General features: G+C 39.7%; 1 protein-coding gene across 2 annotated transcripts in view; it reads right to left on the bottom strand.

Moving 5' to 3' along the window:
- Positions 1 to 24,014, bottom strand: part of zfpm1 (zinc finger protein, FOG family member 1) — a 158,458-nt gene that overhangs the window by 18,958 nt on the left and 115,486 nt on the right. For both annotated transcript variants that reach the window (XM_041795408.1, XM_041795409.1), the window contains exon 4: positions 21,958 to 22,091. In XM_041795408.1, the coding sequence (XP_041651342.1) occupies positions 21,958 to 22,091 (134 nt within the window). The remainder of the gene's footprint in view (positions 1 to 21,957; positions 22,092 to 24,014) is intronic.

The following is a 24,014-nucleotide window of genomic DNA, read 5'->3' as shown; positions in this document are numbered from 1 at the left end:
TTTTTACACTGCAGTTCACATCGACTTGTTCGCACGCTGATAGAAAAGGCTGTTATGTGAAGAGACCATCAGTATTAACTAATCTTACTCATACACAAACCAGTGACTCATCAGTGTGAACTGGGGTCTCCATTTACATATGGCTGTGGAGGAAAGTCAACTGGAAATCCATTCATTCTTAAGGGAATCTGAGATATCCAACTTGCCTGCGAAACTCTTCCCATACATAATATTTTCATCCGAATACGCTGCAAGTATGTTTTAACAGGTTAACTTTCCAGTGGATTTTGGAGAGATGACAGTGAGCTAGCTTAGTAAACAAGCTACAAACTAGCTAACATGTTAGAGAGGCCAGCACAGTCAGTCAGTTTAATACAGTCTGATCAATCAGTTTGACATAAATTACAGTATTATCTATCAGCTGATGAAGTGCTGTCAAATCATATAGGAAGTCTAAAATATATTTACACATTTAATAGAGAAGTTAGAAGGCATAAAAATAAATAAAATCTGGCTAGTTAATATTAGGGATGTCTAGATTGATCACATTAAATGTATTAAATTAGTGCAAATATTTTGTTTTTATCGTGATTAATCAGATGCTTTGTCGCTTTCAGTACACTTTGGTTAAGACACTGACACATCCTCCTGCAACCACAGTGATGTAAATTAAGTCCTCCACTGCTCCTTAATGTCTCATTTTACTTTAAAATCTCACAGACAGCTCAGTGGATGAGTCAAAGGTCACCTGAACCTTGTTATAAAACATTTACCTCTTCACTGTTCCTTCATTTCCTTTTTCATCAACAACCAATTCCCTTTTCCAGGTTAAGTTCATGTTATAATCTAACTTTCTCTAATACAATCTGCCAATCAAAGCCGGCTGTACCCAAACAGAAAGTCTCCCTCAACTCCCTTAGCTGAAGACAGTAAAAGAGTTCAGTTTTAAATGTGAAATAGTGAAATTTTAAAATGCAATATAAAGGGTGTGATTGATTGCAATAAACTACAGAAATCATGAGACCAATCTTGAGCAAAAATGCTAATCTTTTGACAGCCCTAGTTAAGATACAAATAAACATTTAAATGGCTAAACGAGTTAGCCTAGCTTAGCTCATTCAGCTGTTCATACATCTTTTTAATCAAATATTTCTAAGGATCTGCTATGTTACTGGAAGGTCAACTATTTGTTTATTTAATGAGGTGTAGTCTAAATCCAGTTTTTGTCTGGGTAACGCTCATATTCCAAACTAATGGATGGCAAAAAAAAAAAACCAAAACAAAACTATCTTCTCCCCATGACTAGATGTTGTTTCTATCAGGTTTATATCCACCCGAAAGAAGTGCACTTCCTTTTGTTTGACACTAGGAGGCATCTTCATTATATCTACAGATCTATTGACACATACATAAGCAGAAATAAGTGTTTTGTCCAAGGAAACATCGACATGTGAGTCAGCATGTATTTCTCTCTGGAGTTTTTTTTTTTTTTTTTTTTTTGCTATTGTCTCTGAATGCCTCTCTCTCTCAGCACACAGCACACTCTTCTGCCCTTTAACAAAACTCTCCTCCACACGTGTGATCCACAACTCTGGATCTATGGTCCAGCGGACCAGTACATTACAGCGACAACTGGGAGTTAAAAAGTTAGGACCTCTAAACAAGCTTTTTTTTCCTGAAGATCACACAGAAGAGCTCCTTGGTCTGAGAGATGCTCTCATGTCATAGAACTTGTCAGAAACTGTTCAAGTGTTCATCATCACAGATAATAAGATAAATGTAAAGCTGTGGGCCTGCATGGACGGCCCAGACTGCAGTATTTTGACAACCAGGTACATCGTTAACCTGATACGCCAGATGGATTTGTCTCACACATCCATCTGGGAAAGCTTCAATAGAAAACATTTGAGAAAAGGCAGAGGCTTTGAAAAAAAACTCGGATTGTGATTGGATGAACGTTCTCTGTCACATCTCTACGGGCCAATAAGAGCAACAAAACACGTGACATAGCAGCTGTCGAGCTGCGCGTGTGCAGCTACGGGAAATAATACAATAGCGACAATAGACATGTAAGTACTTGACCTTTGTCGTTTTTGAAAAGAAAACAACTCACTGTTCTTTGTTCTTCTTTTAACGAAGAATTGTTGTCAAGTTCTGATAAAACTTATGCTTTAGCAGCATCCACGCTAAGCTCTTCCGCTATAATTGTTCCCCCTCTTGCTGCTGCTTGTTTACGTCACGACTCTGCGGTGCCTGAAAGTACTGCCCCTCGTCGCCGATTGGTCCTGTCATGTTTTAACCGGGCCCAAGCGGTTCAGACGGGAGCTTTGCAAGATTGATTCACCAGTGAAAAACAAAGAAATGGGCGTATCCATCTGCTTTGCAAGGTTAGTACATCATGAGATTATTGGATTTTTGTGTAGGTTTGCTTTACCACATATGAGGAAAAAAAAAATCATTTAAATAAATTAACAAAAGTAAACATATCAAAGAATACATCTTTTAACTTTCCAGACACAATAAAAGACTGTATAGAAGAAGGGTCCACTATAATCATCATACTGGTGTCATTTTATGCATTATAGGGCTGAATAAAACATACAGTAATTTTGAAGAGATTTCAAAGTATCACCACATATATATCACGTAACATGAGAGCCTAAAAATATTGCGATATTAATTTTAGGACATATCTCCTAGGTCTAGTTGCCACATTTAAGTACTTTGTTTTTGTACTTTATCGTCATTTAGACCTGAATGTGTCAAGACAGCGCCCTGGTTTAAAAACTCAATCACAATATGAAAGTCATCCTTAAGTTTCAACTTTTTCAGATTTGATTTATTTTAAAGAATCTTTTCTTGATTGTAGAATTAGATTCTTCTCTCCTCTGACTGTCTTTATTTGTCACAGAATTTTCTTAGAAGTAATACTTTACGGAAACATTTTAAAATTTTCTCCTCCACAAGAGCTTACAGTGATAAAGAACACTCCTCACTAACTACAAGTCTCAGGATGGTAAAATGTGACAATTAGAGGGCAGACAAGAAAAAGAAAGCAAAAGGATGAGCAGGAAAACTAAATATGATGGTTTACAGACTTTTTAAGAAAAAATAAACAGATGAAATAGACATCTATAGATCCTCATAGATTGATCTTTATGCTTCCAGCAGCAGAGACCCTTCCCGTCCCATGCCACCCTCTCTTCCTCCTCTTGTGTCACCCTAACTATCTGCTCAGCCCTCCATCTATCAGTGGGATGTCAGGCCTCCCCAGCAGAGCTCCATCTTGGTTGAGAGTGCTGCCTTAAGCCCCATCAGCCAGAGGAGAGTCTTTGAGCCGCAGTCTAAGCCCCTCGCCCGGACCCCGGTCCCCTCATGAATATTAACCAGCCCCGAGCCCGGCTTTAATCTGCCTGATCCCCGCACTGCTGCCGCCAAGACGATAGCGAATCTAATTATTTGGTCTGATATTAACCCCCCGCTCCTACACCCCCACCACATGCACATTCACAACGCCCTGTCCTCACTATAGCTGCTGAAGATTCACGTTTGTGTGAGTGTTGGTGCGCTCCAGCTGAACTCCAGAGCCACCTTCTTCTGCCAAAGTCAGTCCACATTCATACACACATTAATACACACACACCTCTTTCTCTCCACCAGCCCCCCTCCTCCACCTCCAGCACAGCCTGCGACGCCCTCGCCTTATCAGGCCCAAAAACGCCCTCCTCCCACGCCGATAAAACTTGAATGCAAATGATGCCAGGCTGATTTCATTTCTTCATTTTCCTCCTCCATTCCCTCGTTCAGTATCAGAATGGCTCCTTGCTTGCCCGTTCTCTCTCTCTCTCTCTAGGGAGGAAAACAGTGGCGAGGATGATGATCAGTACGATGATGGGGACAGAAGGAAAAAACTTTCTCTGGACTGACCCTGACGTCTAACCCCATCACACAGATATATATACACATGATGGACCTCAATTAGAGATGAGGAAATAAAATAAAAATATGCTGAGTTACACCCCCACCCCTGTACACCCCCACCCTACAGATGAGCAGATTAAGATTTCTCCGTGCAGCTGTCAACTGCCACAGTTTTACTGCCACCACAGGGGAATAAGAGTGTTTGTATATGTAAATCACCACTGGTACATCTCACACATCTACGTCTAAATGGTGTATACTGTTTCACATTGTTTAATACGGTCTACACTGCTGCTCTGTGATGGTCTGAACAGGACATTCTCATGGTCATAACATGTAAAATAAATATGTAGATAGCCTATTTAGTTTGTGATATAGTACAGTCAGACTGCTTGAACTGATACATGTGTGTCAATGTCTAAAGCTCTTTTAATAATTAACTCTTGATAATTTTCAGGCCTTCAGGAATTTGCCTTTCATATAACTCCTCACAGCAGGAGATTATCTTTATTTCGGATAAGCTTTCACAACTGGAAGTCCTCTGGTTTAGGTGCAGAAGAGGAGAAGGTAAAAATCTTCAGCAATGACTGTTTCGGATAAATAAAACTACAATATTTCTAAGGATGTTTCCTTAAGATGGACAACAATGGAAAACTCATTCTAGTGAAACTTTACTCAACATGAACAACATCAGTCTTTCCATCTACTTTTCTCATCTAAGGATGCATGACACCATTGGCATGATATCTGTATCAGCAGATAGTTTAAAAATGTAATCATCTGTAGCGGCAGAAATGATAGCTGTTAGTATCGGTTGTAAATATCTACTATGAACAAATTAGTTTACAGAGTTTTAGCCAGAACCAAAAAACCTACATCAGCTCAAGTTCTAATTCTCATTCCTTGAACTTTAAAGTGTGTTTTAAGGACTTTGGTTTGTTTCATTTTGATTCTTAATAGGACTTACATTTAAGTTCTGAAAAACACATTTATATCTGTATCAATATTTGCATAAACTAAAATGAATCTGTATATCAGCATATGAGATATTGGCAAAATCCAAAAGTGTGCATCCCTATTCTTATCACTTTTGGACTTTTTGCCTTCATTTGATAGGACAGCTTAGGAGACGGGTAACATGGGAGAGAGTGGGGGAAGACATTCACAAAACAGTGCTAGAACTGGGATTGGATCCTGCAGTCAGTGCATAGGTGCCTACTTCACTGCCCACTTGCTTGATTTGAATGAACTAGGCTACGACCTCTATAGCCTTTCAAAACATCGGTGCATACCCACTTACACACATTTTCTTGAGATCTAGACAGAAAGTTTGCAACAAGTCAGGTTAAATGAACAATCACTTACATTCTTAGTCTGTCGTGAAATGGGCAAAAGGAGTTTCAGGTAAGCTGCTCCTGCAGCCTGGAATCAGCAACAGGAGACCTTATTTCTTGATGAGCTGGTCTCTTTAAATCTTTTTAAAAGTAGATTGAATGCATTAGAGGATGATGTATCAGGTTGTAGATGTTTTTAACTGATGACTTTCTGATCTGTGACTCTGGATTTGATTTTCTGTGATTGAATTTGCTTTGTTTTTTGTCCGTTCTCTGTAGAATGCGATGCTGCCTGTCTTGGCTGGGTCACTCTTGTAAATGAGATTCTTAATCTCAATGAGGGTTTTTCCTGGTTAAATAAATGTAATTAATTTATAATAATATTTTTTGCAACCCCACCTAGACAATTTGTTTCAATATTTAAGCCATTTGATTGGTCCATTACCCTGTCCCAGTATACATCAGGGGATAATTGACAGGAATATGTCTGCTATAGCTTTGGTAGGTGGCGATATGGATCCTTTAGCCCTTCTTCAGCTCTGTTTATGTTGAAGATACTCTACACCTTACCTTTGGCACACATGAAATTCACACTATCCCTACAGTTAATGGTACCATTAGAAAAAGATGGTAGCTCTAATTATGCTATGCAATTATACCGTATACTTCTGTGTACAGTTTGTTGAAATTAAAAATAGGGAACTATAAATGTGAACCATCATTTTAACCTGCATAAACTGAACTTAGAGTGAGCCCATTTGAATTGCAAACTTGCACTGCTTACACACTGTTCTTTATCAATATCTTGTGTTTCCGCTTTTCTGATCGAATGTTTTTATGCAGAGCATTAAGTAAATAAGATTGCCCTCATTTTGAAATGGATAACTTGATATTCTGTTATCACATCATGAGATCTGCATGGCTTTAAGATTACGACATGTCTCACACCACATGCATCATCATAAGCTTCAAGTACAAAAAAGCAGATATATTTCTGCAGCTGGCTGCAGAAAAGATTCAAATGCATATGAAGCTTCAGTTTTAACATGAGACACCACATATTTATCGTTACGTTCTCTGAATCACATGTTCACAAGATGGAGATTTTATAGGGTAAATGTTGTCATGAGTCATCTTTGTGTGGGAAATACTGAACACAATAAAGCATTGTTTTCTAAATGTATGTAACCACTGATGCACTGAATATATGGAAATATTTCTGTAAATATAAATGCACTGTAAAAATGAATGTGGGGGCCCAACATGAAACAGTTAAGAAGTAAGTTTCACAGCCTTTTAAGGTGAGGGGCCCAACTTGATACTTCATGTTACCATTTAGCTGACTTAACATTCTCATAGCTGAAAATGTGGAGTTGGGAACACATTCAAAAAACTAATAATGTAGGAGAACATTCAAAAAACTAGTAACGTAGGAGAACATTCAAAAAACTAGTAATGTAGGAGAACATTCAAAAAACTAGTAACGTAGGAGAACATTCAAAAAACTAGTAATGTAGGAGAACATTCAAAAAACTAGTAATGTAGGAGAACATTCAAAAAACTTGTGATGTAGCTCGTAAATCTTAGTAGCTCATAATGCAACTGATGAATTTTGGTTACTCTTTCATTTAACTGTCGTATTTCAGGCATTATTTAATGCTGCTATTGTGTATTGGTCATGACATATCTATTGCTTTTCTGTAGTTTTATATTGCTGCTTTTGCATCTTGGTTATTTTATAATGTAGCTCTTAAAGCTTGGTAGTTCATAATGCTACTGATGAATTTTGGTTACCCTTTTACTTCAGTATTGCATTTTATGCACTACTTAATGTTGCTAATGTGTAATGGTCATGACATATAAATCGCCTTCCTGTATTTCTGTATTGATAATACTGTACCATGGTCATTTTGTGATAATGCTCTGCACTTTGTCTATCTCACAGAACAGGGTCTATTTATGTTTTTAACTTTATAGTGTGTTAGGCCTTAGCCTTTAAAATACATATGTGAAAATTTTAGACTACTTTATTACCTTAATACAATTTGTCCATAGGAAGACTTATTTATCGTTCTCTATACTGATCACTAGTATATTTTTGTACTTTGTCTTGTCAGCTGTGGTCCTGTCAGGTGTCTGCCCTTGTTTTTGGGATGTTAATGTATGTTTTGTGTCAGTTTTATGTGGGACAACAGATGGAAATTAGCGACTCGCTAGCTCAGTTATCAAAAGTACACCATCAATACTCCATCATTTGTTAACTCAACATTACTCAAATTGGTTCTTTTTTTACAGTGGAATTCACAACCTTCTTTGACGTGCAACTTGTAGGTTTTCTTCACCTGTTGCTTTGAACAATCTGCCGACTGCTTTTAAACTGTGAAACTAAGTGATGCTGAATGTTTTCAAATCCTTTGTGAAAGGTCTTTAATACAAACTTTCTACATGGAAAAGTTTGAACTAGTTCTTTTATTTTTGTAGTTAACATTTATTGTGTTCTGCATGAGTGTGAGTGTTTTTGTTTTTAAAACTGTGAATTGTTGTGATTCTTGGTCAAATCCTGCTTGAAAAGGATTTCTCTGATCTCAGTGGGACTAACTTGTAGATAAAAATAAAGAGAAATATGTGAGAATCTTTAAAAATGTAACCACAACACTGATTCAAACCCTTTAGTAGTGAACAGCTTTCATGTTCATTACAGCAATATCATATGAACATTATTTTTTCCATATCCCTAAAAATATTCTCTAAGCTGAATAGGGCTGATTTGACTTGTTGAGTTAAAACACATGTTTATGCTTATTTGAAGAAGCGCTGGGTTTGGAATAGTTCTTTTCAACGAATAAAAAACTAAGTGTAGGTCTCATTGTTGATGTTGGTGGTATCAGGAGAGAAAAAAAGCTTTATTTGAGCAACCCTCTTAAAATGTGAGAAGGAATGCTTTTTTTTTTTTTTTGTACTGTGATTTTAAAAAAGTCACACATTGGTTAACATATACGTACTCCCATATCTAAATTATGGCTGAATGTGACCCTAGCAGTGAATAAGGTGCATGCATGGGCCCATTCAAATTTCTGTGTATGTAGAAGATACCTGTATGTGTATGTTAATATGTTACGAACGTTACATATTACATGTTACGTTATGAATTTATTGCACTATTACATTAATGCATTTTGTCATCATCTCTTCTGCTGCTTACATATTTTAAACTTTTTTAGACTTTATTTTTTTTATCATTTTATTAATGCTTTTAAACAAAAGTTCTTGGTGAACTTGATTCATTAGTCCATTAACCACCCTCAACCCTCTAAAAGGCAGGACCAAGGTGGTACATTTGATCAACTAAATTTCCTTTGTTTTACTGGTGGAAAAAAGCTGCCAGAACCAATATTAGAATATAATATAATAGTAACAGTAAATCTTGATGGGGTTTGTTATAAGTGGATCATGCACCTGTTGAATTCTTAGAAGATTTTTTTCTCTTTTTTAAGTCACTTTATACTCTAATGACAAGTAAAGGAAAAAAAACCTGAATAATATTTTACTACTGCACCCAGAAAAGGCCTTTCTTGGGAAATAAAGGGTGCATGAAGTGTTTCAAATGATATTTCCTTCTCTAGCTGTGAGTTTAGAGTCACCCTGCTCCTCTCCTGACCTTTTCAACCACCGTTCAGTCACTCACTCCTCTCCCAGAATCATTAATTCAATCATCCAATTCCCCCTCTTCCTCCCTTCTCCTCTTTCACTGTCTCTCCTGTACCGCCTCCTTCCTTTTTGTACACCTCTTTCATTCTTTCTTTCTTTTCTTAATCTCCGATTCTCTTCCTCTCCCCAACTCTCATTCCTACCCTTCTGTCTGCCTCCCCCCTCGTCCTATCTCTCCCTCTTTTCTCTCTCTCCCTGTCTCTCATTCTATCTCTCGGCTACAGGAAATGGTTTCTTTCCCGATCCAGGGGGTTGGAGGGGTGTACTCACTGTCCCAAACAAAGAGGTCACTGTGTGAATCCTCCAAAAATACAAAGAAGAAAAGGAAGGCAGATAAACATCAGAAACCTACTCTCATCCGCCTTTCTCATACACAGGCACACACACTTTACCTCTGCTGCACTCACACGCAGCATTTCTCTGACACTCAGATACTTTTTACACTGTATATTCAGCTCACGAGGTAGGAATATCGTCAATACAGTAGATGGCTGAGGCTTGGCAGTGAAATGAAAGCTTATTCCCGTGAGCAGGCGTGCTCATATATTACCTCTGAGAAGCAGAAAAAGACGGAGAAAAAAAATCGAGGCAGGCAGGTTTGATGAGCTGCATGCAAATGACATGTAAAAATATAAAACTGCGATACTTAAAACGGGGGCCGAGATAAGAGATTTGAAAATGAGGCACTCTTGGAAAGCAGGCTCCTGAACTGGCGGAGATGAGGCTCAGAGATACAGCGGATAGAGGTTTTCCCTCTCCTCTTCTCCTCTCTTACACCTCCTCCTCCTCCCCTCCTTTTTTTCCCTTCCTCCTCCGCCCTGCAGAAGCGGGTGCAGATGACAGCGAGATGCAGATACCAGCCAGTCATTGCCACTGAGTGATGAACACCTCCTCCCTCCGACTCGTTAAACCCTCCTCTTCCATGTTCGCCTCACCTCTCTTCTAAATCTCGTTCTCGTGCTTTATTTCTTCTTTGTCTCTCAGGGTTTGGTTCAGTTGACAGAGCTCCTCGGTTCCTCCTCCTCCTCTCCTCTTCAGGTCTCTTTTGTTCTTTCTCTCTCTGGCCTGGCTGGCTGCATTTCTGTCTATCAGTATTTGATCATATTTGGCGTTTTTTGCCTCCTCCCTCGCTCTCTCAGGGTGATAGGCTCTTCTGTCACGGCCTGGTTGACAGACTGAGAGACAGACAGCTACTGTCATGATCATGGCATGTCATATAACAGACAGCCTATATGGAGCACAGTTATTCAAAGAGCACCGACAAGAACTGGCTCTCGCCAAGGCCATGAGGCACATTTAAAGGCAAAAGGTTCATCACTCAAGACTCCCGAGAACTTCCTCAGATTCTCAAGGTTAGAACAGCGGAGACTGCTAGCCCACTTGTGAAATTTCTGTGTGACAGGAGAATATTTAGGAAAACTAATCAGGGGCAAATGGAAGTGCATGATGATGTTTGTGTCCTGCTACAAGACAGGTGAAATGCTGATACCCATACCATGGTTTGGTATGGGTAAGACATTGATTTTCTCTAATTGCATGTGTGGGAAGTCTTGGTTTTGAAATATGAAAATTTTCCTCTGCTTCTCTCCTCCAGCTTTGCCTGGTTGAGTTCAGGCAAACTATTTAGAAACACCTCTCCTTTCCCTTCCTTGTTTTTTCTTTCTACCCCTCTTTTACATGTCACAGAAATAAGCAGGAAAAAAATTGATTTAAATCATAAATCTGGTTTGATATGGAAATAAAAAATGGAGATTTTATCTTAAGGTCATATTGTCCATCCCTAACTCTTTTGCTGATTAATCATGTGAACACTGAAGCAGTCAAAGCACTGACATCAAGGTGAAAACTGTCAGCAAGGGATAAGACTGTGTTCCTCTCTCTCCAGATTTCTTTCCCATCATGTCTTGCCTCCGTAGAGGCTCACAGCTGGAGACAGTGAAAGTCTCCAGCTGTGGGGTGCATGTGAACATGTTAATCAGGGAGATAATTCAATAAATATTCGAGAGTGCATATTTGAATATAGCATATTCATTCTTGTGTCATATTTTGTTGGCAGTTTACTGTGATGCAGAACGTGTGAGAAAATTCAGACGACCTAAGATAAATATGATCTTCGAAAAGTTTTTATGTGACTGAACAAAGTAGTGAAAAAAGTATTTACAAAAGCACAGTTACATGTAAACTAGAGAAAGAAAGCTTTTCAGCCTGTGACCCCCAAAATAAGAATGTACAAATTTACATTTCGGGAGTTTTTGTACACCTTACTTCAACTGAAGCTCTAATCTTACTTAGTAGATAATGTTTTATTTTAAATTGACTTGGAAAACATCCCTTGACCCCCTAATATTATCTGTACAATAATATAACCATCATCATCATTAAATAAACCTCAAAAATCATTGAGCTTTCCTGATTTTATGGAGCAAGTTACTTTAGGACAATGCCAGAAGATTTGTTTGCTGTGATAAGGTATTATTTTCTGAAAGCTACTTTTACAAGTTTGGGAAATACATGATGCAATTTTTTTCTAACTTCTTGAAGCAAAATGTCTCCTGAATTGTGGTCTGGACTGATGAACCGATCTAGTTGTTAGTAACTGTTAGTAATTGTTACATCTGAACATACAACCACTAACTTCCATGAGCCACGCTGCTGTCATTTTAGCTTCAAAATACATCCACATGAGAGATTTGAACCAGGTAATGAGTTAACGATAGCAAGACATTAGTGTAACCTTTGCAATAGACCCAGTTCCTGGGTAAAAACCCAATATAAAACCAGTAAACAAGTTGAACATCCAGGAAGAAAATTAGCAGCAACTTACCTCAAAGGCCCTTCAATGGACACAGAAAAAGAGTATGAAACTGTTGTATAAAGTGTTTTTAATGTTTTCTGTTCACCAGGCTTGTTGTTTTTGTGAGGGATCATTATTCAAAGTTTTGTACTTGCCATGAAATTTCTCCTGCTTTGCTCTGTGCTCTATTATCAACTTAAAAAAGTGTAAGTATAAAGGAAAAGAAAATGTGTAAAATGCACAATTTTTAACCAGTGTTGATTATGGCAGCTATGTGAAGTCAGTCTTCTGTCTTTTCTTTCTTTTTTTTTTTTTTTAAGTCAACAAAAACTGAAAAAAAAAAAACATTTTACTCTGTACCTTAGTCAGTAAAAAGTCCTTATATTTTACTCTTTAGTTTTAGTCAAAACAATGTTTGAACTAGTTTAATTAGCCATATTTTTAATCTAATATTAATTTGATAATAATATAAACATCTCTCTCCTTGTGATTTTACTGTTCATACTCACAGTGGAGAAATCTCATGGACTATGATTGTCTAACAGTCTAACACTTATATTTTAGTCTCATTTTTGTCTTTTTGACAAAAAATAAACTTATCATCAAAGATATATTTTTAACTAGTCCTATTTATCATGGAAAAATTTAAGCTGACTAACACTCTAGGTCATAGTTTTAGTGGATGAAATTAACCCTGCTCTGAACATCAGCTCCTAGAAAAGTTTGGGACTTTTTCTTCAAGTAGAAATAAATCTTCACTTATGGAGGCTTGGACTGTGTATGGAGAAAGCTATGCACCTACAAAAACTATCATTACTTTATCAGTCTATTTGATCATTTCTGCCACTTTTCAGACATGCAGAACGATGAGGGAAAAAAAAAAATCAAAAACGTTCCGAAACATGGTTTGACCATGGCACACCTTCACTACAATCTGGTAATTGCCTTCTGCCATGCCTCTTTTTTGTTTTTTCTTTTTAAACAAAAGGTTGAGGAGGCAGAGGGAATTGATCAAACTGCTATAAAAAAACACTTCAACAGTGTTAACATCAAATAACATCCAAATAATTACCTTCTATCCCTTAAAACTGGTCAGCAAGACAGAAGAACCCAAGAAAAGTAAGTGTGGTTTGGTGTGATAGGAGAGGTTACTTTGATAGTATGAAAGTGTTTTAAGAAAATGGAAGCAGATTCTATGATCTAAAAGAAAAAAACAGAATATATATTAAGGATCTAGCGCTCAAGTTTCTTTTAAAAAGGTCCCTCATATATGTCTTTCTTCTGGGAGGCATCAGAGAAGGTGTCTCATTCTCACCGTAATCATCAATTTATCATCTTCTGAAGGAGCACCATTTTAATTAACATTCTAATTTGATGGGCGGAGGAGAGAGAGAAACAGAGAGGCAGAAAAACACTGTTGATGAGTCCAGATAAAATATAAAGATCAGAATCAGGATGTAAACAAACCAGCCTAGAGCCAACGTCAAAAACAACAACAAAAAAAAGGAAACAGCTCGAGAGAGGATGAGGAGGAGACGGTGATCACCTTCACTCGTCCTTCCAGGGGAGCGAGGGAAGGAGGAGAAGAGAGTCGAGGAGGTAGAGGGGAGGAGAGATAGAGAGTGAGAAGAGACTACCCAAAAAGTGTTTGAAAAGCCGTGGGTGGCGCGCCTTATCGCCCCAGTTCTCCTGGAGAGATTATTGGGGGATTAGTGCGAACGCTTGTTTCTAAAACATGATGAAAAGACGTTCAGTGCGTGATAACGCTTTGAACTCCCCTACTCTGCTCCTTCTAGGATCGTGCCTTCAGGCTGCCTTTCCACGAAAGACAGGATTGGGGTGGGGTGAGCTGCTGGGTGATGCTGAAGGAGGGGGAAACAAAGGGGACGATGGTGTAAGAGGAGTTTCTGCTGCGGTACAGTGAGGAGACTTCACTTTGGATGTTTGTCCTCTGTTAAGATGCAACAGATTTAAAATAGTCAAAGTTTGGCTTTTTTTAAGCATCGTCATTCTCTCTTTCTTTAATTTTATAACAATCTTACAACTTTTATCCAATCACACGTACTTGCATTATCAGTTAATTAAAGCAGGATCCAATCAGAAGGAGAGGAGATATAATATCAGATTCGTTATGTGTGATCCAATCAGAAGAGCAGCGGTGGTGTGCTCGCTCCTGGGTTGCCAAGGGAGGCTCACCGAGGAGGACCTGGATGTTCACTCAACCAAAAACTGTGAGGAATCAGCAGCCAGCTGATCAGTCCATCAGTAAACATTATTATACCCTGTTCTAAAGTCCAACAGCCATATCAGCCAGAATATATTTAAATAGATAAATGGTTTTACGCCTCTTTCTCAAGAGATGCAAATGACAGGATTTCCATATGACACAGGCCAGTTAACACGGCACTAATCTAACCAAGAAGATCTGCTGGAGGGAGCACACAGACTGGATCTCATCTTCTTCCTTTCGCCTTTCTCTTTCTACTCCACCCTGATTTCTCAGAAATGACAAGCTCAACCCCAACAATGAAATCACCACTCACAACAGCCAGAACAACATCAGAGAACATGAAACCTTCATAGTTTTGCACCAAAAAAGAAGAACCTGCACTTGATATGTCCCCAAGTTTGTGTTGCATGAGTGTGCATGAACAACCAAATGTAGTTTGTTGTATTTAAAATGATGCTGCTTATCTGTCTAGACCAAATAAGAAGCCAGACGAGTTAAGAGCGAGCAGGCGATGCTGGGAGGGGTAGGGCTGTGAGCAGGTAATGCCAATCTAACACTGAGATGGGGCTGTAGCCTGAGGGGCTTCACAGAGCCTGGTGAGGCTGAGGACTGAGAGAGACAGGTGGTCTAAGTGAGATAGAGGTGAGGAAGGAGAGTCAGCAGAGAAATAAATGTACACATGTAAAGGTAAGCAGATGGTGAAAGCATGTCCAGAGTAGAGATGTTAGAATAGAGGACTGGGACAAAGGATCCAATAAGCTCAGCCCGTAGAGAAATTACCTCCATTTAGATGAGATACATACAGATTCAGAGTGAGAAAAAAACAAGTTTACACTATTCAGTATGTTTTTCCTCATAATTTCTGGCAAGCTGTGTAAGACTCGCTGTAATAGCAGCAGCAGTATTACGTAGGAATTCAGGCTGGTGTGGCTTTGGTGGCCACCAAAAGTCTTTGAGCACTTCTCAAAACAGCAGTGTTAAAGCCAGTATGGACACTGTGAGAAAGCAAAAAACCCTTTTGACTGATAGAGTATTGGATTATTCTTTAAATATGACTCTCATCTATAGCCACTTGTTTGCAAACTAACTGCATGTAGTGTATATCTATGTGTTTATTTGTTCCCATGATGTCTGAAGAGGCTACTTCATCACAATATTAGTTAAGATAGATCTGTAAGGATCCAAAAGTATGATGATGAAACATGAGACAGCAATGACACAGAAGACAATATAGTCTAATAATGTGCCACAATTTGCCAGGGATAAGCTCATATCTGAAGGCCTCTGCACTCTGCAATCAAAACGTTGCTTTCCCATGGGAGAAATCATAACTTCTCACTTGGTAGCAGGGGCTGGTACCATCCAACAGCTTTCTGGGGCCCAGCCAAATGGGGGCACACAGAGGTCAGTGTAATGTTTGGAAATTCCTATGGTTTAGGATCCTTGAATGCACCACAATAGGTGTTGCTGAATGCGCATATCTGTTAAGAAGAGAGACCGTTCAGGGGGATGCTACTGTTAGCTCATGAATGTTCATACGATCTCAGCTGTCCCAAGCGTGACTATGAATGTCTAGAAGACATCACATGATGTCAGAAGTGGCGAGTGACCACGGAAGAAGTAGTCAAGACAAAGTTTCATCCACCAGAGGAGTTTAAGTTTGCCCGTCCTGCGAAATGGCCGGAGTGGAAACAACGGTTTTCATGTTTCAGGCTACTAAGCTAGACAAAGAGAACGGAGATGTTCAGGTTTGCTTGCTTATCTACGCAATGGGAAGTGAAGCACAGAAAATATTTAACTTATTTGAGTTTGAGGTTGAAGGACATAAGCCAGACTACAACACTGTATTGAAGAAGTTTGATGACTATTTCATCACAGGCACAACATTATACACAAGAGAGCCTGCTTCTACCAGAGGAGTCAACAGCCCGGTGAGAGAGCAGAAGCATTAGAGTGCTATATGAGCTAGCAAAAAACTGCAACTTTGATATAAAAGGGTTGAGCATATCCGTGATAGACTGGTTGTAGGCATTAGATACAAAGAGCTTTCTCAAAAGTTTCAGCTCTCCACAGATATAACATTAGCCCAAGCTATCCGGCAAGTACGCCAAGCGGAGGAGATAGCTAAACAGATTAGCCTCCAGACTAACGCACCTGAGCTCCACGTGGCTAATGTGAACATTGACCGATGGAAAGGAGAGAAACCAAAGAAAAGCAACCCGCCAAGAGAAGCTACAAGCGGCATTAAAACAACTCAGAACTGTGGTAGGTGTGGCAAACAGCACTATGAAAAGAAGAATGCCCTGCTTTTAAAAGCATATGCAAAAAGTGCAACTAAAGAGGACATTGGGCACAGGTGTGTTGTACTAAAGCTGTGAATGAAGTCACTAAAAGCTTAGGACAGTTTCAGTTTCTGGGAGAAATAAAAGATGCAGCAAAGGAAGATAATTGGACTGTTAGACTCGATATCAGAAATGCACCTCAACATTTAAAATTGACACGGGTGCCGATGCAACTGTTATAAGCGAAAAGACATTCCAGAGACTTCCTAATGTTTACAGACTGAGTCCAACAGAGAGGCCTTTTTTGGGAGCAGGGGGAGAGCTCAAGTGCACAGGCTGGGTCAGGACCAATACCCTCTACAGAGGCAAAGAATACACTTTTACCATGTATGTGATAAAGGGGGACTGCAGTAACCTTCTTAGCCTGCCAGAAGCTGTCAAGATGGGCTTAGTGAAAAGAGTGGAGTATGTGAGCGCTGTGTTTGGTACCAGTGGTCTGCTTAAGACTGAACCTGTAAAAATTAGTCTCAAGGAAGATGCTCAGCCATATGTGGTACACGCTGCCAGACGGGTGCCACTGCCACTTATGCCCCTGGTAAAAAGCTGCAACAGCTAGAAAAAGAGGGAATTATTGAAAAAATGACTCAGCCCACTGAGTGGTGTGCTGCAATGGTCCCTGTTCTAAAGCCCAACAGAAAAGGGGTGAGGTGCAGTGCAGACCTGGGGAAGCTGAATTGTGCAGTTAAAAGAGAAAAGTGTGTGCTGCCTACCATCGAGGAAATAACGCCACGACTCGCAGAAGGTGTTTACATTACTGGATGCTGCCAGCGGTTTTACCAGATACCCCTACAGGAAGAAAGCTGCAAGCTAACCACCTTCATCACTCCATTTGGGAGATATGCTTTTTGCAGACTCCCTTTTGGTATTGCAAGTGCTCCAGAAATCTTCCAGAGAAAAATGTCAGAAACACTACAGGGGCTGGAAGGAACACGTTTAGAAAGCGGCAGATACAATTCCTTGGACACATCTTCGATGACAGTGCTGTGAGACCCGACCCAGACAAAGTAGCTGGTATTGAGAGGTTCTACCAGTTCCAACTCGCACACCTCCTTCCACACAGCAAGCTGCTGTGGGGAATACAGAAGAGTTCGAGACTGAGACAAATCACACACGCTCAACGTCCACATCTACAGGAGAAGTGACATCCCCTAAAGGAACAGTCACTGTGACTCGCTCAGGTAGAGTGAGTAAGCAAGCCCCGAGGTTGGATTTGTAGACTGACTGTTTCATAGGAAAAAAAAAGAGGAAAAGGGGGGAATACATAGGAAAAAAAGGATACTGTATGAGAAATGTGAAAGAAAAGTGTTATATTGTTATTATAAAATGTTGCTGGGGAGAGGGATGTCTTGGTGGACCTGCTTGGCTGCCACTTTGACCTGGCCATGATAAGCAGAAAAAAATGGATGGATGAAAGTGTTCAACAACATTAATGGACCAATTCATGCAACGACAGACCTTTTTGTGGGCGAAACAGTTATTTTCTATTCTGTGGAAAGAGAAGAGATGGTCAAACACTGCTCCATTTTCTCTTTTTTTATAATTATGTTAACTTTCGTAAATGTTGCAAATGATCAATCTGGATCCCACACGTTTGTGGAACACTTATGAAAAACATGCAAACATATTTGAGACAGCACAAGACAAGCAGCTCTGGTGTTTTTAGTGGTAAAAAAGTGGCTGTACCAACTGAGTGTTTTGGGTTTGATGAAAGCATTTTAATTAATTCTTCCTGCTGTAAAAAAAAAAAAGATCTTTCTCTACAATAAAAAGGGCATTCTTACCAAAGATCCAGCGTTTAAACATTCTCACATACAGTACTTGGGAGTAAAAATCAGAGGCTGTCAATTGCTTAGATAATCACTTTTACAAGATGGGATTGCTCAAGGATTAGGCTGTGACCATTACAGCCTGTTTGCAGGCTGAAGGGAATAAATGGAGCATCTTAAATGTTCTGCACCTGTTACTCATCTTGGACAAATAGTATGTTAAAAGCAAGGCATGTTACAAAATACCAGTGTTTTACATAAGATTTGTTGGTTTATCATTACACTGAAGTTGTTGTTAATAATTCTGTTTAAGTAATGAATCAAAGAGTGCTAACGTTTGACTGCATGAGCAGAGCAGCAGGAGATGAGCAGCAGATTTCTCCTCTCCAGCACACTGAGGAGGATAGCCCTGACCCCTGCTGACCTATGAGGGTGGGAAGCAGGGAGGGATAGAAGGCTGGATAGAGGAGGGGGAGGATGTGGAGTGACAGGGGGAGAAACACAGGAGGAATGTGAGATTACAGTCCACTATCTCCAGCAGATAGCGAAGGTCCGTCTCCTCACTTCTTCAGTCCACAGATAGGCAGTGAGGAGGGGGAGGAGGAGGAGGACAGAAAATGAGGAAAAGGAGACAAAATGGGTATTAAGAGTCAGAACAAGAAGCTTTCCATATGAATGCAAAGCTCTCTAAAGAAAAGAAACTGACTTTTCAGTTTAGAGGAGAAGTCGGATGGTACGGGCAGCGGAAGGGAGGGGAAGAACAAAAGGTGATGGGTGAGAAAGTGAGTGTGTGTATCTGAGCGTGCAAACACGCACACACAATCTATCTGTACTCTCAGAACCTCACTGATAATAAACGAAATCTTAGAAATGAAAGCCTATCAAGCAAGAATCAATCACTGGGGTTTGTTGTCCAGGAGGATGGCGCCATGTGCAGATAAAAGACAGGCGGACGTCTGGGGAGAGCTCGGAGGAGAGGAGGAGGAGGAGAGGAGAGGGGATGGGAATCTGGACAGGGGAGGAGAAGAGAGGAGAGGAGAGGAGAGGAGAGGAAAGGAGAGGAGAGGAGAGCAGAGGAGAGCAGAGGAGAGGACAGAAGAGGAGAGCAGAGAACAGAGGAGAGGAGAGGAGAGATAATGAGGCACATGGGGAGGAAAAAGAAAAGAATCAAAAGACGAAATGAGTGGAGAGTAGAATGGAGGAGAGGATAGGAGAGGTCAAAAAGGGAGAGGAAAGAGAAGAGAAAAAAGTCTGATGAGGTAAAGCTTGAGTGAAAAAACTCCAGCTTGCTATTTTTGAACAATATTGAAGGCCTGGGCCATGTGGCCTAAAATTCACATCATTGTATGCCTTGTAATGGTATATTGGGTATTACAAAATCAAAAGGGTTTTTTTTAAACTCACATTAAAACAGTTGTTTAAGCAATTATAAGATGAATCACAGCAGAGCCGGGCTGAGATAAACAGATTCAAGCTAATGCAGCACACATGGTGTGTTAAAGCTCCAGACAGGCCAACAGAGATGCTCACTGCATGTTGCTTATTTTACAGACATCAAACTTGATGAGGATGAGAAGGTTTTTCCTGTCAATTCTGCTGCACATTAACTACAATGGCACAAATGGGTGTAGTTTGGTTAGCTACCTTACTGCTAATAATGCTAGAGAAATAACAAGACCTGGAGTCAGCTGTTGTCCATCACGTAGCACTCTGCCATGCAAACGGCAGCATTGGCCTCAAAACATGGATGATTCAAACTGGTGATGATGGTGTAGTAGAAACCCGTTCCATGGCAGAAATGTTACCAGCAATAGTATTGATATTGGTTTATTGCCCATTGCCCACCACTTCATAGAGTTTTTTGTGAACCACATGTACACAGATTTTTACCCAGATGGGACTTGGTGTCACTGGGCTTAACTGGACTGAAGTCACCGAAAACACTGACCGGTTGTGGATTTAAGCCAGGTTAAATGAGGTAGATCAGATGTTAAATAAGGTTGGAATGACTGTGCCAATGTCTGTATATGTTTTTGTTGTGTGTGTGAAAAAGTGCTCAGTCAGGAAGCCCCTCCCAGCATCAGTATCATATGATTAGATGGACTTGCACATGATGCACAAACGTAGCCTCTGATAGAGCTCCATCCGGTCTCACACACTGTTCCCATCAAACACACACACATAGAGAGATACACGCAGCTGTTTTCATTTCCACACACTTGGGTGATAAGTTGTTTGTTCATTGAGTCTCTTTGTTACCAGACCATCTGACATCTGACCTTTCCATGAACTGAAATCCCTTCAGTTTGTTGGAGGTCTCTCTTCAGCCTGCTGCAGCTAAACAGCAGCAGGTTTTACTCCCAAATCACTGTTACAAAATGCAGGACTTGTTATGATAAAGCCTGATGATAAGTGCTTTTCCTTATTTTAAGGCTGCAATGAATAATTATGTTCATCATGAGTAATCAGCAAAAGATATTAGGATTTATTAATTAACCCTCAACAAAAGCGAGACCCAACAAAAAGACTTGTATAACAAAAACAGTTAAAAATGTGATTTAATATCCCTGCATTCATAACTGCATAGGGTGTATGCAAACAAGCTTCAAGGTGAAGGATGATGTGCAATGGGTAAAAAAGTACTTTTTTTATGTTCCTGCAGACTTAAAGTAATCAAAAATGCTAATAAGATTTTAAATTTAAGTGCTCAAAGAAGAGGAGAAGGTGTATTTATATAACTTGTTGGTCAGTCCTTTCTTCGCACCTCTTTTATTTTCTTGAAAAAATTATCCCACTGAATGGAGAGGGATGATTACTATAATATTTATAAACATGACGTGAATCATCATTAAAGCAATGGTACAGACCAAGGCTCATACGGCTTATCTTTAATCTAATCACTTTTACCGACCTAAAGCTCCAGGTTTATTTTTTGGGTAGCTTATAAAAGAATGTATTTTACATTTACCTTGTTGAAAGCATATTCCCAACACACAGCTGCTCTTAGGTCTTCATCTGTTGCTAGCAGATAAAAGTGGCAAGTCAGCATCTTTACCAAAGTCTATGGAGTACAGAGCAGGTGCTCCTAAACTCTGCCAAGCCAGAGGCCCCCATACAGCATTAACCTTTAGAAGGGAACCATCTTGCAGAACTACTTACATTTCCTGTGCATTATCATGGCCTTTACACATAAACATATTACTGTATATTCTTAGATTTCCTTGTTTTTTATCATCAAGTAATAATCCTATTGTTCATTTGTTTCATTCATTGCCTCTTTTATAGACTCTCATAGTCTCTTAGTAGTCGTAAACTCTTAGTTTTTCTCTATCTATAAAAATGTATCTAAATGGTATTGGAAAGAATACTGTTACATGCTGATTCTTATTTTCGGATCTATTATCCTCCTTCTTCTCTTAAAGTTTTCTGCAGCCCCTCTAAAGGCCCCTGGGGGGGCCTCCAGGGGTCAGGGCCCCCACTTTGCATAACACTGTGTGCTGAGTCTCGATTGTAGCAACATTTTCTTGTTGTACAAACTCTGCGTCATACTTTACTTCCTTCTTAAAAAGAGACATCGTGGATTCACACAGATGACTGGTGCTTTGTAACTGCAATCATCCTCATTTACATGAAATACTTTTTTGGTTCAAACAAAGAGAAACACCTGAGATCGAAACAAATTTCTATCATACTGTTAACTGACTGACAAAGAAAAAAGTAACAGTTAAGATTAGAGCAGCCTGTCTGTTATTATGCTTACAATGTACCAACTGAAATAAAGATTCTACAATATAACATTTAAAGCTCTTCATGATGTCTCAAACTTAAAAACTGTGGATTGTGCTTAGATTAGAGCTTTTACCTCCATATCCTGATCATCTGTGCTGCCCTCTGATTGGAGGATTCCAGGGTAGGGACCCCATGTAGTGTCTGGATGGAGATCCCTGCTTGCCACCACCCTGCTGTCACCACCCTCTTCCCTTAACTCCAGCTCATCTGCAGGGAGGAGAGAAGAGTTAAAAGAGGGGTGAACACCAGACAAAATTTAATAGAAGACAACTTATTTGAACATAATAACTTTTTTCATCATCCAGGCAGTTTCAAAAGTGAGTAATACAATGACAAAACCATTTCTAGGAGAGAAATTTTTAATATCTATAATTATAAACATAATTCCTCTCCTTCACTGATTATATTTTACAATTATAGCTTTTACACGTAACTTAAAGTTATATTAACTTTGGAATGCCTTTAACATATACCCACCCAGTGGATGAATATGCTTTTGTTTCATATGATCACATTAGCATGTAACACCGGTTACACAAATACATTAAATTGTGAGAAATGGTCCAAAGGAAGCACTGATGACATTCAGCTAAAGAAGCAGTGTAAAGACAGCAAGTGTTTTATTAGGATGTGAACTTGAGATGGCATGAGGTGAAGCAAATCTACCACACCCCTGGGCTGAAGAGAAATGAATACGTACTTTTGTGATGGCTTTATTTCTACAAATAAATAAAGCCCTAAAACAGTGCAAGTGTCCTGAAAGATGGAGTTTACAGAAACAAAAAGATGCAGTAAAGATTGATACTATGGCATCTAATTAAATATTACTTGCAACCTTAAAATAGAACCGAAAGCATTAGGTAGAGACCACATGGTGCTACAAAGGGAAATAAAAACTTACATATGTCAAAGCATGCATGTGTCTTGACCTTGACCTGAACCCTTGAAAGTGGCTTGGAGCAAGAAGCTCCAGCTGTCAACAGCTCGACAGCAGGGGGAGTTTGATCCACACTGAGCACTTTCTGTCCCGGCCGGTTCAAACAGGGGAAACTTCTTGTGTACTTCCTCAAAGTGATAACTGTAGAAGGATGGCAGTGACGGCTGTGGTCTGAGCAAGCTGCAGCCCAGATAGAGCCAGTTAGCCGGGAGGCACTGAGGACAGATCCATCTATTTAAAAACTTCAGACAGTTCTGAGAGCTGCAGGAGTGGCGCAGTCTCTGCACATGCAAGCAGAAATGAACAAGTCTGAGCAACACTGCCGAGTGTCGCAGCAGGAATCCACAGCATCGGTTACATGCGCAGCCTCACTGTCAAGTTCTGGTTTCTAGTTATGACAGTCCACCTTTTTCTCTGATCAACACATTCAAATCCTCCTTTTCTCTCTTCCCACCTCCCTCCCTCCCTTCCCCATCTTGTCCGTGGTTCAGGCGACTGTTTCGGGGGGTCGGTCTAAAGTGGCGGTCCTGATAAGAGTGTTTGTCTAACACTCTCCATGTCAAAACACTCATCTATCTTCTCTGTATCTATCCCCACCAGAGAACAACGGACATACGCTGATAAAATGGCTTTCCCACAGCCAGTGGGAGGTGGTGGTGGTGTTTGCAGGGGGGAATAATAGAGAGGGAGGAAAAGGAGCATGGTTTGATGCAGGGCAATGAGGAGAGGAGAGTCATTTCATAAACTTGTTATTAAAGCTGCTGATCAAGACTCAAACAGGAAGTGGTGAGGTGTGTTTCTCTTAACAATTCAGAGGTGCAAAGCCTCTCTGCATGAAATAATGATGAACAAACAGAAGAGTGAATTATACTGTTGTAAGAATTTTTGTTATTCAGTTAACTTTGTCGCTCAGAAAACTGACAAATAAAACATCATTGATCCTAAGTAAACAATGGGTACATGAAGTTTGGGAATGGCCACAGAAGAACAATTCAGCAGCAGGTGAAAAATCATGCTTTTATAATACCTGCAGGAAATGTGCAAGGTCCACAAGATCTGTGATTGTTCTAAAGCTGACAGTCTCAGATTGTAATTCTGAGAATCTGACATTTCAGAGAAGATATTTACAGATTTATTAAAATGTAAGGTGTTTTTTTTTTTAACCAGAAACAGAAGTGATACAGATCTCTCAT

This window comes from Cheilinus undulatus, linkage group 9, assembly GCF_018320785.1.
Source record: "Cheilinus undulatus linkage group 9, ASM1832078v1, whole genome shotgun sequence".
Classification (NCBI taxonomy): domain Eukaryota; kingdom Metazoa; phylum Chordata; class Actinopteri; order Labriformes; family Labridae; genus Cheilinus; species Cheilinus undulatus.
Note: the sequence above shows the minus strand (reverse complement) of the source record. Positions and strands in the feature narration are given on the sequence as shown.